The sequence below is a fragment of the Haliotis asinina genome, chromosome 12 (genome assembly GCF_037392515.1).
Source record: "Haliotis asinina isolate JCU_RB_2024 chromosome 12, JCU_Hal_asi_v2, whole genome shotgun sequence".
NCBI lineage: Eukaryota > Metazoa > Mollusca > Gastropoda > Lepetellida > Haliotidae > Haliotis > Haliotis asinina.
The window spans coordinates 39,842,311-39,856,726 of record NC_090291.1 but is presented as its reverse complement, the minus strand read 5'-3'; the positions used below and the strand labels follow the sequence as shown (position 1 = coordinate 39,856,726).

The following is a 14,416-nucleotide window of genomic DNA, read 5'->3' as shown; positions in this document are numbered from 1 at the left end:
CGGAAACATTCTCTTCCCACAGTGGTTACTTGTCATATCTTCCTACGTAACCTCTGTTCTAATACGACCCTTTCATGGTGCGAGTGTTCAAGAGTCGTGATTGGAGGCAATCAGATTTAGTAGTGCAATCAGCGACCTTGTTTCAAAAGTGATCGTTCGCAAGATCTCGGTAATTTCCGGATGCATCGTGGAAACTAGAAACCTCTTCCCGAGCGCCATACTCAAATGTTTCTTCTAGACAGAACTCAGTTATATCATATTTATTTCTCCACATTGCTTCCATTTGTGAAGTTGAATCTAGGTCAATGTAACACGTGTTCTGATTGGACAGAAAAAATCGGTATCGAGTGATCGCGTCCACCATGTTTGTCCTTGACCCTCAAAAGGTTTGCACCAACTACGAGCTGCTCTTTGATTGGTCAAAAATAAAACACCAGTATTACATTTATTTCGTTGTGCGGTATATCGTGTTGGTGCGAGCCTATTGAGGGTGTTTTAAAGCGAAATACATGGTATTTCTTCCCCGAGTGGCGATGATTTTCGTAGGCAGGTTATTGGCGTACAAATGAAACAGTTATCTTTTCCCGAGTTTCAAGCGAAGTTACTCGGTACATAGAGCACCGATTCATTCCAAATGGAATTTATCTGGCTTTATTTCACTAAGGATTATACTGTATGTTCCACAATTTTCCCCCAGAATTCGCCCATAATCGAGAGTGGGGCGTTCGACAACTTTGTACGCGTTACATCCCTTTCCTTCTTTATATGTGTATGGATATCAGTGTAGGCTTGTTGGACACAGGACGTATTATTTTCAGCAATACAAGCCCCCGTGGTTGTAAAAGTAGGCTCTATTTATACAGGAATCACTAACTGGGGGTAGACGCATACTATGTCAAACATCAATAAATATATGATAAAGTGAATTCATCAAGATCTTCAAACCGTCATTTATGACACATGGCAGTTCAAGGAGGGTCTTACAAAACTCGCTAAGCCTCTATACAAATTCACATCAAAGCAAAAGGTTTGTTTTACTTAACAGATTCCTTTCTTTCAAGACACATAGCAATTCGCAAGACTCGTAACGTTATGAAAATGTGTTGTTGCTAGACAGAGCAAGGCATATTTCAGTATACATTCCCAGTCAAAGTGCAGTAACTAGGAGTGACTACACAGTACTCTTGTGGAATTTAAGTAGGTGTAAGAGTCAATATCGATAAACGATGACCTTACCAGACCAATCTTTAGGCATATCAAATAGCTGAAAGGTCACTCCTAGAGAGTGAAATATATAGTATCATAGGGATTGCTGCTATTATATAGGTCATATTCATAGGTAGTGCACATGTAGTTATCTTTCGTAACTACTCGGGTCATTCCGGCAAGGTTACGGAAAGAGGCGAGTAGTTACGAATGATGTAGTTATACATCAAGCATCTATTGTCTCCTCTTTTTTAGTGCTCCTTGCGAATTTCAGATGTAAGAGTTACCGCTGAAAAGCAATAACAGTCTGTCCATATATCAATACACTTTTCCAGCCCAAGTGTAGTAACTAGAAATTTATAAGAGGTATTATCGGTAAGCATGGCATTCCTGACATTAGTGCTCCTTGCGGAATTTAAGGAGCTGTAGGAGTTACCATCCGAACATTGCATTCCAGACGTTCCATTCTGCTCCTTGGGGAATTTGAGGCTCCTCGAGGAATTTTATGGCTCCTTGAGGAATTTTAGTGCTCCTTGTGGAATTTAAGGAGCTGTAGGAGTTACCATCCGAACATTGCATTCCAGACGTTCCATTCTGCTCCTTGGGGAATTTGAGGCTCCTCGAGGAATTTTATGGCTTCTTGGGGAATTTTAGTGCTCCTTGTGGAATTTAAGGAGCTGTAGGAGTTACCATCCGTACATAGCATTCCAGACATTCCATTCTGCTCCTAGGGGAATTTGAGGCTCCTCGGGGAATTTTATGGCTCCTTGAGGAATTTTAGTGCTCCTTGTGGAATTTAAGGAGCTGTAGGAGTTACCATTGGAAAGCAAACGCATTCCAGACATTCCATTCTGTCCGCGGATGGTAACTTATATCTACTGATATAACCGAAGCTTAACGTCTTGGCCACATTTCCCGTTTTCGTATATTACCAATGCGACAAATATATCCGATTCACACACACAAAGAATCACATGAAAAAATCAGTCTAAGTAAACTTAATCTCAGTGTATTTCATTACACTCCACCACTGAGTCTAACAAAACCCAGTAAAAGGTCACGTCAGGTAACCTTTGAGCAACCAATGACCGTCCAGTCAAACGCGAGACGGCTAAATAGATTTAACCAATCAAACAACGGCTACTATTTAGGGATCGGAGGGACTTTCAAAATATTCAGGTCACTGACACAGATCTCTCCACACACAAAACTCCGCATATAAAACAGTTATTTGGCCTGCAGTATATACGCTTTGGGGTTTCTATTGACATGGTTACCATTAGCTAATATTTCCGCAAGATAACATCCTTGAATATTGCCAAAAACACTGTTTTCAGCGACTGTTTACTCACCTTTGTCATGGTTGTACGTACGCCGTGTGCATCACCTGGAAGCGAGCGTACGCTAAATAGCATTCGGAATCGTTCGGGTACGAACCTTTTCGAGAGAGAAAGTTCAAAAGGTATGTGCGAATGTGCACTTTCGCGATTTGGTTAGCTTAGTTCTGATTGGTCAATCTCAAAGGTACCTTTGAAACTTACCTGACGCGACCTCCCATAAGGTTTCGTTAGACTCAGTAGTGGAGTGTAACGAAAAGTATGCTTAGACAAGGGATAATCTACAACATATAGGCTCGCTGCTTAGACTGATGAAAAAGTGGACGACATCATACGGATGGCAGCTTCTAAATACTTTATACCCAGTTTCCCCTAAGATGGTACCACTTAGTATCAAATAGGTCAGTATAGGTCTGTGGTGGGGTAGCCTAGTGGTTAAGGAGTTCGCTCATCGAGCCTAGTGGGTTCGATTTCCCAGGTGGGTACAGTGTGTGAAGCTCATTCCTGGTGTCCCCAGCCGTGATATTGTAGGAATATTGCTAAAGGTAGCATAAACATTTGCTTTGTCATTCAGGAGCAGAAGGAAATTTCATTGCATTTCACATGTAGGTTATTACATTTACATTTTTTTCAGGACAGGATGTGCACCCGGTGTCATCAACATGTGAAAGTGGCTCGTATTCACATGTTCAGGAAACAATGGATTATGTTTTTAGCAGAAATTTCTAATGGTCATGAAACGGCCTCTGTGTATGAGCATCTACAGTGGAAGATGTCTTTACCGGCACGTATCGGAACTGAAGAAATAATCCAGTTTAGGTAGAGTACCGATTGTAGAGATGAAACGGTTACCTACGGCCAGAACTGAACCCGTTTTGGTAACTCTCATACAATGTACGTTGTTGTATAATGTTGTTCTGTCAGTAACTGCAAACAAGACAAACGACTAAAGACAAAGATCTGAGCCCATACTCACTAATTACATGTACAGGTATACCAGTACTGAATTAAGATAAAATTACCTTTGGAGGCAACCGTGAACTTACTGGGGGAAATAAAGAAGTATATAACTTGTGACAATACGCATCCGTCCGACTCTTCGCCACATGCCGGTTTAGACAGCACTGGTTACTATGTAACACATTGTCGGGCTGCTCATTACATGTTGAAATCCAGAATTGCCAGTTGCCGGATTGTGGAGCTTTTAAACGATTATAAGTGTACTAGCCACGGACGAGACTGAGGTTTTATGCTGGTGTTGACAACTTGTCGGATTGGACAGCTGCTGGTTTTGACAGCTTCTTCGTGCTGCAGAAGTTTAACTTTTGCTTGACATATAAGGATACGCATGCTGTTAGTCACTCGTGAAGATCCGGGTTAGAACTGATCTTCAGTAACCCACGCTTGTCGTAAGAGGCGACAAACGGGATCAGGTGGCCAGGCTCGATGAAGCATGTCATCGTATCCTAATTTGCAAATATTTATGCACATGCTGTTGATCACTGGATTGTCTAGTCCAGAGTCGATTGCTTACAGACCATTATATATAGACCGGTATTTTGCTGAGTGCGGCGTTCAACAACAAACGAACAATCAAACCTGACTTCTGTCAGTTTGCTTGGTGAAGTTTAAAAAGGCAGAATAGCCATGTGGACAAGACATCACTCGTCACACCAATGAACTGAGCTCTCCACTTATATTTCCAACACCATATATGAAGCCTATTTCAGGTGTCCACAGCAGTGATACTGCTGGACTATTGCCAGAAGCTATGTAAGTATCTACCTACTCGCTCACTTGTTGTTGAGGTTAACCGCGGTGCATCAGATAGGAACGCCGTCAACTGTCCCAGATCGAAATCAGGCCATGGGACAAACACAAGCTGCTTTATCATCTCAATGTACACATTGTAGATTTGGTTATTGAATTACTGCTTGAACAACTTTCTACTACTGATAAGAAAAACAAGATCGGTCAAACTCGACGCAGTTTTTGTATTTGAAGCAAAACAATCACAATTAAGAACTTACGTGACTGATATTTTGGAAATGCTTTGCAAATTTAGATATGGTCCAATTATCTGAATGAACTTTTAGAAATTTATTTGTTTTAAAGAAGTCTAGTTTTATGTCCATTGCAGAATGAACATAACTTAAAGTTTACGCCATTGAAGCATGTGAACATGAAATACAGACATATAGAATTGGTGCAAAGAATGGCGTATTTGATACAAATTAGTGAGTGTTGTTTATAGCATTTTCAACACAGAGACGCACACGCACACACCACTCCACCCAACCCCACCGCACAATCGCACACAGGCCTGAACACGAACACATACACACTACACATATACTACCGCACACACAAACGCATCCACATACGCACGTACACACGCACGCATAGAAACACATACTAAACACGACACCAAGCAGCGACTTGGTAATCATATCAGTGTACATATGGTTATCAATGCGATAACAAATTTTATGTACACATCGGTACACCGAAACATTTGTGAAGCATGATTCAGCAAACTTAGTACACTCACGTCCAAAAGAAACTTGACCCCTAACATAGTTGATTTAAATTAAAAGTTTAATTTTGAATAAAGCAAAATACGACGTTATAACGTTTCCTTTCTGCACAGACACTGAAAACATAGTGCAGAAACGCAACATTTCAAAATCATGCTTTCCAAGCGAAGTTTTCCAAAAATAGGTTTTCTTGCTTGTGCACGAAACCCACGTGCAATTTTGAGTATAAAGACAGAGTGCACACCTCACTGTCATCGCAGTAACCAGAAAACCACCGAAAGAATGCCAAGACTTACAGCGGAGCAACGTGAAAGAGCTGTCGGTATGATCCAAATGGGCGCTTCTCGAGGCCATGTTGCACGAACCTTCGGCTGCTCGACCTGATCCAGCGGTATCCAACCAGATCCAGCGGTACCAACAGACTGGCCAAACAAGGGACCGTCCTAGATCAGGGAGACCAAGAATCACAACCGCACAGGAAGATCGGTACATCCGTATTCTTCATCTACGTAACCGCTTCCTGACGGCAACGTCAACAGCAGCAACAGCGTTAGGTTGCCGCCTCAGTCGACAGACCGTGGCTAGACGTCTTCGTTCCGTACAGACACAACAGAGGAACGTTGCTAACCCTTGCACATCGGCAGAAGAGACAACGTTGGGCACGTCAAGTACGACGTTGGCAGATTCGTGACTGGCGGAGGGTACTCTTCTCGGACGAGAGCAGGTTCAATCTGTTCCAGAGCGATGGCAGGAGACGAGTTTACCGCAGAGCGGTTGAAAGAATGGCTCCTTGCTGCATTCAGGAGACTGAACCTTTCGGTGAAGAAAGTGTTATGATCTGGGGAGGCATAATGGGAGATCAGGCCACTAGACTCGTTGTCTTTGATCAGAACCTGACTGGACAACGCTACACTGATCAGGTTTTGAGGCCAGTAGTTCTTCCTCTCCTCCGCCAACAGCAGCGAGGCACTCGACTTCAACATGACATCGTCAGGCTCCATGTTGCTCGAGTTGTTCAGGACTTCCTAAATCGCAATAACGTCAACGTTCTGCCTTGGCCTCCACGTTCTCCTGACATGTCTCCAATCGAGCACCTGTGGGACCACCTGGATCGTCGTATCAGACAGCGTCAAGCACTTCCACAAACCCGTCAACAGCTGATTCAAGCGCTCAGAGAGGAGTGGCAGAGAATCTCTAACAACGTCATCAATGCGCATGCGTGTGTTTGCATGCATCCAGACTCAGGGAGGACACACTCGTTACTGACATTCACTTAAACCAGTTTGAGAGTTTTTGTGTGATTGAAGTCTGTGTCCATTTTACCATGTAAATTTCGATTTTCACCCTCTCTTTAAAGATTACGTCACATCATCATTAACTTTCGTTCCAACGCCATAAGAGTTTGTAATTTTTTGGCCAATAGATGCCGGTTCATGATACATAAGATTTCAGTGGCATTGTGCCAATAATGCGCACACGATCAATATTTCAGCGGGTATCAAGATTTTTTTTGACGTGAGTGTATTATTCAAACCTATAAGACAAAGCTCATTTAAACACCACAGCCGGGTGGTGGGGTAGCCTAGTGGTTAAGTGTCCGTTCGTCACACCGAAGCCCCAGGTTCGATTTCGCACATGTGTGAAGCCCAATTTTGATATCTCCGGACATGACATACAAAGTGACGTTATGACGGAATGATCTACCAAAACGTGTACAATCCTCAGATGATCAGTAATATGTTTACAAACCAGCTACCAATGTCATCTGTGTTGATGTATCTGTATACAACATTTTAACAATGACATTGAAAGACCTTAATATCTCCTGGGTATTTACTTTGATATTACATATTTTGACGGAGCACAGTAGCTAAGTAGTCTCGGCCTTTCCCATCACACGACAACACTAAACTCAGATAAGGCGGCATAAGGTCAAGGTTTCTGATTTTATAGGAATCAAATGAGACGCTGACTACGAATATACATGGGACTAGCATTGTTAATATTTATTTCTTTCTAAATAGTTTTGTGTATCTGTTCAAGTGTAGACATGTTGAAACAACACTGTACCCTTTCGTTATTTATAACTCATAAACGTTTACGTCAGCTCCGTGGATGGAGCTCATATCATCTTTGATTCACGTATAGTTTCATAATTTCATCATATAATTTCTCCTTAAACTATTTTATTTTCATTGGGTCCAACCTGAGGTCCACTTAAAGAATAATAATGACGTGCGGTGTTTGGGTACCAAGAAAAGACGGCTCTTGTTCACTATATATCTGCTGATACCTGTGTCGCGTGACAACGCACAGGCACGGGAGGCTAGGAGGCTTGGGGGCCTGTTAAATGAACATGTCACTGAAATGATGGACGAGTTCCACTAAGTCTTGTACAAATGGGTGGTACATCGGGCATACTGGTGTAGGGATATTACAAATATGTTATGCGCCGTAGAAAGTTACTTGAATTTTCTGTGTTGACAAATAATTTTCTAGGGTTGCCCCAAAGGCAATACAGTACAATACAGATTCCCCCATACACCCAGCGTGGTTATCTTCACTTGAACAGTTTCTTTGGACGCCAGCTGGACCGTCCATTGCAGTGTTTTTTACATTAATTTGGCACTAAGTCAACACTGCTGACACGAACTGAAAATTCACAAACTCCAGAAAAACAAACAGGATGGCACAATCAAATACACAAACTACTGGAAAGATTAGAGCCTGACATTTCCCGAACACTAATTGTATTGACTGCAGACCTAAGAACAGAGGAGGTACGGCCTGTCATATGTTCCCGGTTGTGCAGATCGATGCTCATGCTGTTGATCACTGGATTGTCTGGTCCGTAATGCATAATCTGTCATTTCCGGAATTAAGGTAGTTAAATGAAGGGGAGCTGTGTGTGTGTGTGTGTGTGTGTTTGTGTGTGCCTCTTTGTGTGCGTGCGTGAACTTCCCGATTTCACTAATTTTCAGTACACTAACGTTGTCAATACATTACGAGTTGATTTACATCCATTACTAGTGAGTGAGTGAGTGAGTGACTTTGGTTTAAACCCGCTTTTAGCAATACTGCATCGGTCTGTAAATAATCGAGTCTGGACCAGACATCCCAGTGATCAACAACATGAGCATCAATCTGCGCAATTGGGAACCGATGACATATGCCAACCAAGTCAGCAAGCCTGACCACCCGATTCCGTTAGTCGCATCTTACGACAAGCATAGTCGCCTTTTATGGCAAGCACGGGTTGCTGAAGGAATATTCTACCCCGGAACCTTCACGGGTTCAATGAAAACGAAGAATGGAACAGCCCAAAAAACAAAGCCATGATCTTTGAATGTGGTCGTGTACAAATAGACACGAAAACGCAGAGATCTACAAAATCAGCTCATCAAAAAGGCCAATTCTACCCCGGGACCTTCACGGGTCAATATTGCTTATACTATCTTTGTTCGTGATATGTGCTATGTGAGAGATTATTTCAACTTCCCAACATGTCGATCACTATTCCATCAGCTCCTGCCATTCATGTCCACAATTCACAACTTTTCAGATAAAACAATCACGGAACAGTCCTCTACTCAAATTGTCAGAGCGTCACATATCTCGCGCTCAATAGTGACCAGGATTACAACACTCACAGTTACAACACCCACAGCTTCAGAAACATTTACACTGCTTTTCATGGTACACGTGGAGAGAACTTCAAAATATAACGCAATGCTGGCAAAGGTTTGTCCCCTGACTTTCTATTTTGACTAAACGTTCTTGTGTGTTTTTCCCTTTGAATTGAATATATACTGAACATCATTGAAAACGTACCACCTGTAAATTTTGAAATAAGGCAATAGAATCTTTTGGAAATGGAAAGTTAATGGTGGGAATTTTGATAATAACACACTAGATCGTAAATAACGCTCTACAGTAAAAAACGGATCGTTCGAACACATCATCGAACACATCACATGAAAACAACAAAATTCATGCACATCACACACGAAGGGCACAAATTGCATGCAGAAAGCATGCTGTTCAGGGGTATAAATGACCTTCGGCACAAAACCGTTCTCATTTTCGCAGTACTTTCGTAAGTAAAGTTTTTTCGCCATGCCAAGATTGTCACCAGAGGAACGAGAACAGGCCTTGGGTATGTTGCAGGTCGGCGCTTCAAGCAGAAACATTGCACGACGATTTGGGTGTCATCATTCGACCATTCTGAGGCTTGCTAACAGATACCAACAAACAGGAACCAGCAGGGACCGGCAACGCCCAGGTCAGGCACGTGTTACCACCCCTCATCAAGATCGAGACATTGTACGGCGCCATATTCGGGATCGAACCTTGCCCGCTGCCAGAACCGCCAACGCTGTCCAGGGTCGACGTGGTTTGATCAGCGCTTCCACCGTCCGACGCCGTCTCCGTGCGGCAGGGTTACGTTGTCGACGCCCTTACGTTGAACCCATCCTGACTGACAGGCATCGCCGTGAACGCCGACAATGGGCTGAACAGCATCGTGTGTGGTTGTTACGACGTTGGCATGGTGTGGTGTTCTCCGACGAGTCGCGTTTTCACTTGCGAAATGCTGACGGGCGTCTACGGGTATGGCGTCGACGGGGTGAACGTTATCATCAGGATTGTGTTGTGCAAACCGATCGGTGGGGTGGAGGCAGCATTATGGTGTGGGGAGGGATAAGTTATCACCACAGAACCGCTCTGATTGTTTGTCGTGGCAGAGTGTATGCCGTTTACTACCGTGACAACATTCTTCAGAACAACGTCGTTCCCTTCTTTCACCAGCATCAAGATCTGCACACATTTCAACATGACAATGCACAAGCCCACACTGCACGTGTTTCGATACAGTATCTGGCTAACAACAACATTCCTCTACTTCATTGGCCTGCATTGTCACCAGATTTGTCACCCATCGAACACTTGTGGGATTACATCGGCCAACGCCTCGCACGTCGTCCGCAGATCAACAACCTTGGGGAACTCGACAATGCCTTGCAGCAAGAGTGGAATGCAGTGCCTCAGGACTTTATTCAGAGACTTATCCGTTCAATGAGGAGACGTTGCACAGCTTGTGTTGCTGCTAACAGGGGTCATACACGCTACTGACTTTCCATTTTGACCCCATCTTTATTTCATTGTCAGCTGCATTAAATCTTCACTGTTTTGCTTGATTGTTTTTTGCTTCTTTTCTTTATCAAACATTGGTCTACACAAATATGTAAAATTTACATAGATTGCTCACTTCTGCTCTTAGAAATCCACAATTTTAGGGGTGGTGCGTTTTCAATGATGTTCAGTATATTTGTGTCGGAGGCCACTGTTTGGTTATTGATACTATTGGATTACTCTGTCTTTATGTTTCGTGATGTATGAGGTTTAACAAGTATGTTTGAAGGTTGATTTCTGCATGTTCCAGCTATAGTATTTCATAATTTGAATCTGTACGTTTCCTTGCACCGTGCGGTGGGGTAGCCCAATGATTTAAGCGTTCACTCGTCACGCCGAAGAGCGGGCTGGATTCCTAAATGTGTACATTGTTTGAAGCCAATTTCTGGTGTCCCCAGCAATGATATTGCTGGAATATTGCTAAAGGCAGCGTGAAACCATAATCACTCGCTCCCTCCATGTTTTGGATTACCACCCACACCACTACGCTTTATTTGTCGAACTCCCTAATGCACGTAGCGATACACCTTCACGACGACGTCGGCACAAAGTTGTCTGCCCACCAACCAGATAAACCTCCCCTGTAACCAATGATCTACCCATCCCTGGTTAGGCACGGTGGAAATAATTCATATGATGTATGGGTATTTGTACCATTTATACGTCGATGTAATCCTGAGCTATACTGAACGTGTACACGTTGTCCTAGAATTTGTAAACTTCAATAGCGGTTATGAAAGTCAAGCAACACAAAGCATTGAGATTAATAAAACACTTTCATCTTGCACAAAAAAATAGTTTTTCAGACTTATTAATTAATTCATCTGTGATTAATAATGTGTTCATAAGCAAGCACATTAGCATCTCTGGGAGGAGACCGTTAGCCGAGACGGGACAATCCTCGAGAGGTGGCAACAGATAAAGAGACGAGTCTCAACAAATGGCCACCGAGCTATTTGAACATTTATCTCCGGGGCGGTTTATAAGGGGTAATCCGGATTATCAGCATCACTTAGGAGGATCATCATGGAGCGGGTGGTCTTTGCTTTGATAGCGCTAGTGAGTCTCTCTGAGATTCAGAGCGCGCCTACCACACCTGACCCAGGTGAGAAACTATTATATAAGATATGTACTACTGATACATATGCAAATATTGATCACACAATGGTTTTCAAGGTCATGGTATGGCAGGTATCATAACACTTAATATCTTTTCAATTCTTGTTTGATTTCGTTCTGTAATCTAGACTTACATCCACGCTTTTCGACTTGAAAATTAATAAACAAATAAATAGTAAATTACACGTCTGAAATATATAATTGTTTAACACATTACAGAAATTATCGACATGCAAATACTTATATAAAACTTTATTTTTTACATATTTCACTCGTGACAAGAGTTATCGCGAAAAAGCTTTGTTTATTTAATACAAATGCAATGATTTCTCATCCCGTATTTTATCTCATTGTAACCTTATTATAAAATACCAGAACCAAAGTTTGCCTGATTGTGATACCAAGTTTGTCGCTCTTCCGTCTTAACTCACGGTTTCTACACGAGTGGGAAAGGTTTTAAGACCTGCATCATTTTCTGCACAACCTGAAATAAATCGCTGCATTACGCGTTCTCAATTCACATCTTGAAGGCATTTTGACACGAGATGGGAGACACAATCAAACCAACATGAAATTGAACACTCTGTACCTTAGACACCCTTATCTGGGACAAACAAACAATATCAGCATCCCAAACGCTCTCATTGTTTCACCAATTCCAGAGACACATATGACTTTAAGTGACTCTTTTAGTTCTTCTCTTGAAATATCTTTTAGGAATATTGATTTAACATATTTTCTATACTTTCACCTTTTATTAAGCAAGTAATGTATTTATTTCCATGACACTTATTGTTTCCAAGCCGCCAAGTACAGTATAGATATTTTTCAACGTAATTAGTCTTAAAGCATTTGTGGTGATCTGTGATATAGAGATCACTATTACTTTGATCTCGAAAGTCCTAATTATAATGCCATATATAGTACCTATACCTAATCATTTGAAAATGATTTTCTTTCCTGAAAACGGCTAGAAAAGATTATATTTCATCTTAATATAAAAACAGCATTTATATTTATATAAAAAATACTACAAATTATACTTACAGACATCTTACAGTGTTGGTATAAGATACTTATGTGAATATTGTCATTGATGTATTCCGTTATCCATATGCGCTTTATCTTTTTTAACGAAATTTCAAGTTTCTTTATTTCTTACTGATCTGAACCTTCCTCTGGCACCGTTTCCAAAACATCATCCTCAAAAACTCTCTCATCAATATAGTGGTTCAAAACAATTTTCAAAATCTGAAATTTCCTCATTGCAGGTTTGGCATCAAGTTTGAGATGTGAATAAATTTGCAATAAATCTGATATCAACTGACTAATTGTCTCAGAGTCAGGGGACAATACAAGCTTCTCAAGTCCAAACACCATTTTGCTGGTTCAACAATTAACTTGTTGCAAAATTACAAAAGAAAATGAAATAAATGTCACAAATACTCTCAAATGTCAAATGAATTCTATCCTGGACGAGCCCCCAATGTCACCAATGTCCGTATCGCGTGTATATGTACTTTTCAGTTTAGTCCATGTCTTTAATTGCTCAGCATTTGCCAAATCCACTTGTCTTTTTGTTGCCATACCGCAACAGTCCTTACTCTTTACTCAAAATATACATATATTTTAAAAGACAGAAAAAAATCCATAACAAAACAAAACTCTTCCCCCTCCCCATAACCAACACCACCAAAAAAATAAAACAAAACAAACAAAAAAAACAAACAAAAAAACAAACAAACAAAGAACCAAAAGACCCAACCAACCAAACAATCAAAACCCCCACCAAACTCAGCAAAACAAAACAATCAACGCAAAATCACAAAACGACAACGAGCCCAAGGCAACATCAAAGCTAATAGAATGGTTTAGGGTGTACTAAACGTCTTTAACAATTTTTTTCTTTGTCAAGGATGTGGACAAAACCCTGCAGATATTGTGTTTTTATTGGACTCGTCGGGAAGTGTTGGGAGGACAAACTTTCAAAAGCAACTGGACTTTGTAAGTAAATTTGCGAATTCGTTTAACATTGGCCCCCAGGGGGTTCAAATCGGCGTCACCACATTCGCCACCCACCCTACGAACAGATTCTGGCTGAATTCACATACAAACAAAGCCGATCTGGTCAAAGCCATCCAAGCAGTTCCCTATTCAAGCGGAAGCACAGCAACGGACGCTGCTCTGAGCTTCGTGAGGAACCAAGCCTTCACGAAAGCCCATGGTGACCGAGACAAAGTGGCGAACATCCTCATCGTCATGACCGATGGGCAGTCCAACAACAAAGCAAAGACGGCTGCAGAGGCTTCGGCGATCAAGAAAGGGACAACTTGGTCTGTGTTTGCTATCGGTATTGGTAGCGGGGCGCTGAAGTCAGAACTGAACACCATAGCAACCGACACTAAACACGTGTTTACTGTGGAGAACTTCAACGCTTTGCAGAACATCCAGGCCTCGCTGAAAAAGACAGCTTGTGAAAGTACGTATTTTATCACATAGTTGACAGAGCTGTTTGCATTTATTTTTGTGTTTGATAGGATATACTTGTATACTTACAATAAGAGGTTTGCTTGTGTTTTTGATCGACGTTTCTTAATACATGGTTTAGCAAAGTGAGTAGGTGAGTTTAGTTTTACGCCACATTCAGCATTATCCCAGCCATATGGCGGCGGTTTGTATATAATCGAGTCTGGACCAGAGAACCCAGTGATCAACAACGTGAATATCAATCTACACAACTAGGAATCGATGACATTTGTCAACCAAACCACCTGATTCCGTTAGTCCCCTCTCACCACATGCACAGTCGCCTCTCATGGCAAGCATGGGTTGCTGAAGGCCTATTCTACCCCGGGTAGACCTTCACGGGTCTATTACCAAGTAATCCACATGTTCATATTTTCAAGGTCACATGCAACGTAAAACACAACTTTGCTGACTATGAATCCTTTCGGTATGCACATACCTAAACAATCATCAAATATACCAATGAATTCAACCTGTAAAGTTAAAAAACGCAATGAGAAA

General features: G+C 41.8%; 1 protein-coding gene across 1 annotated transcript in view; it reads left to right on the top strand.

The window, feature by feature from the left end:
- The first annotated feature begins 11,286 nt into the window (after positions 1-11,286).
- LOC137258878 (uncharacterized) overlaps positions 11,287-14,416 on the top strand; it is a 37,074-nt gene continuing 33,944 nt past the window's right edge. The window contains exons 1-2 of the mRNA XM_067796573.1: positions 11,287-11,375; positions 13,305-13,868. Coding sequence (XP_067652674.1) covers positions 11,297-11,375; positions 13,305-13,868 — 643 coding nt within the window. The 5' untranslated portion in view covers positions 11,287-11,296. The remainder of the gene's footprint in view (positions 11,376-13,304; positions 13,869-14,416) is intronic.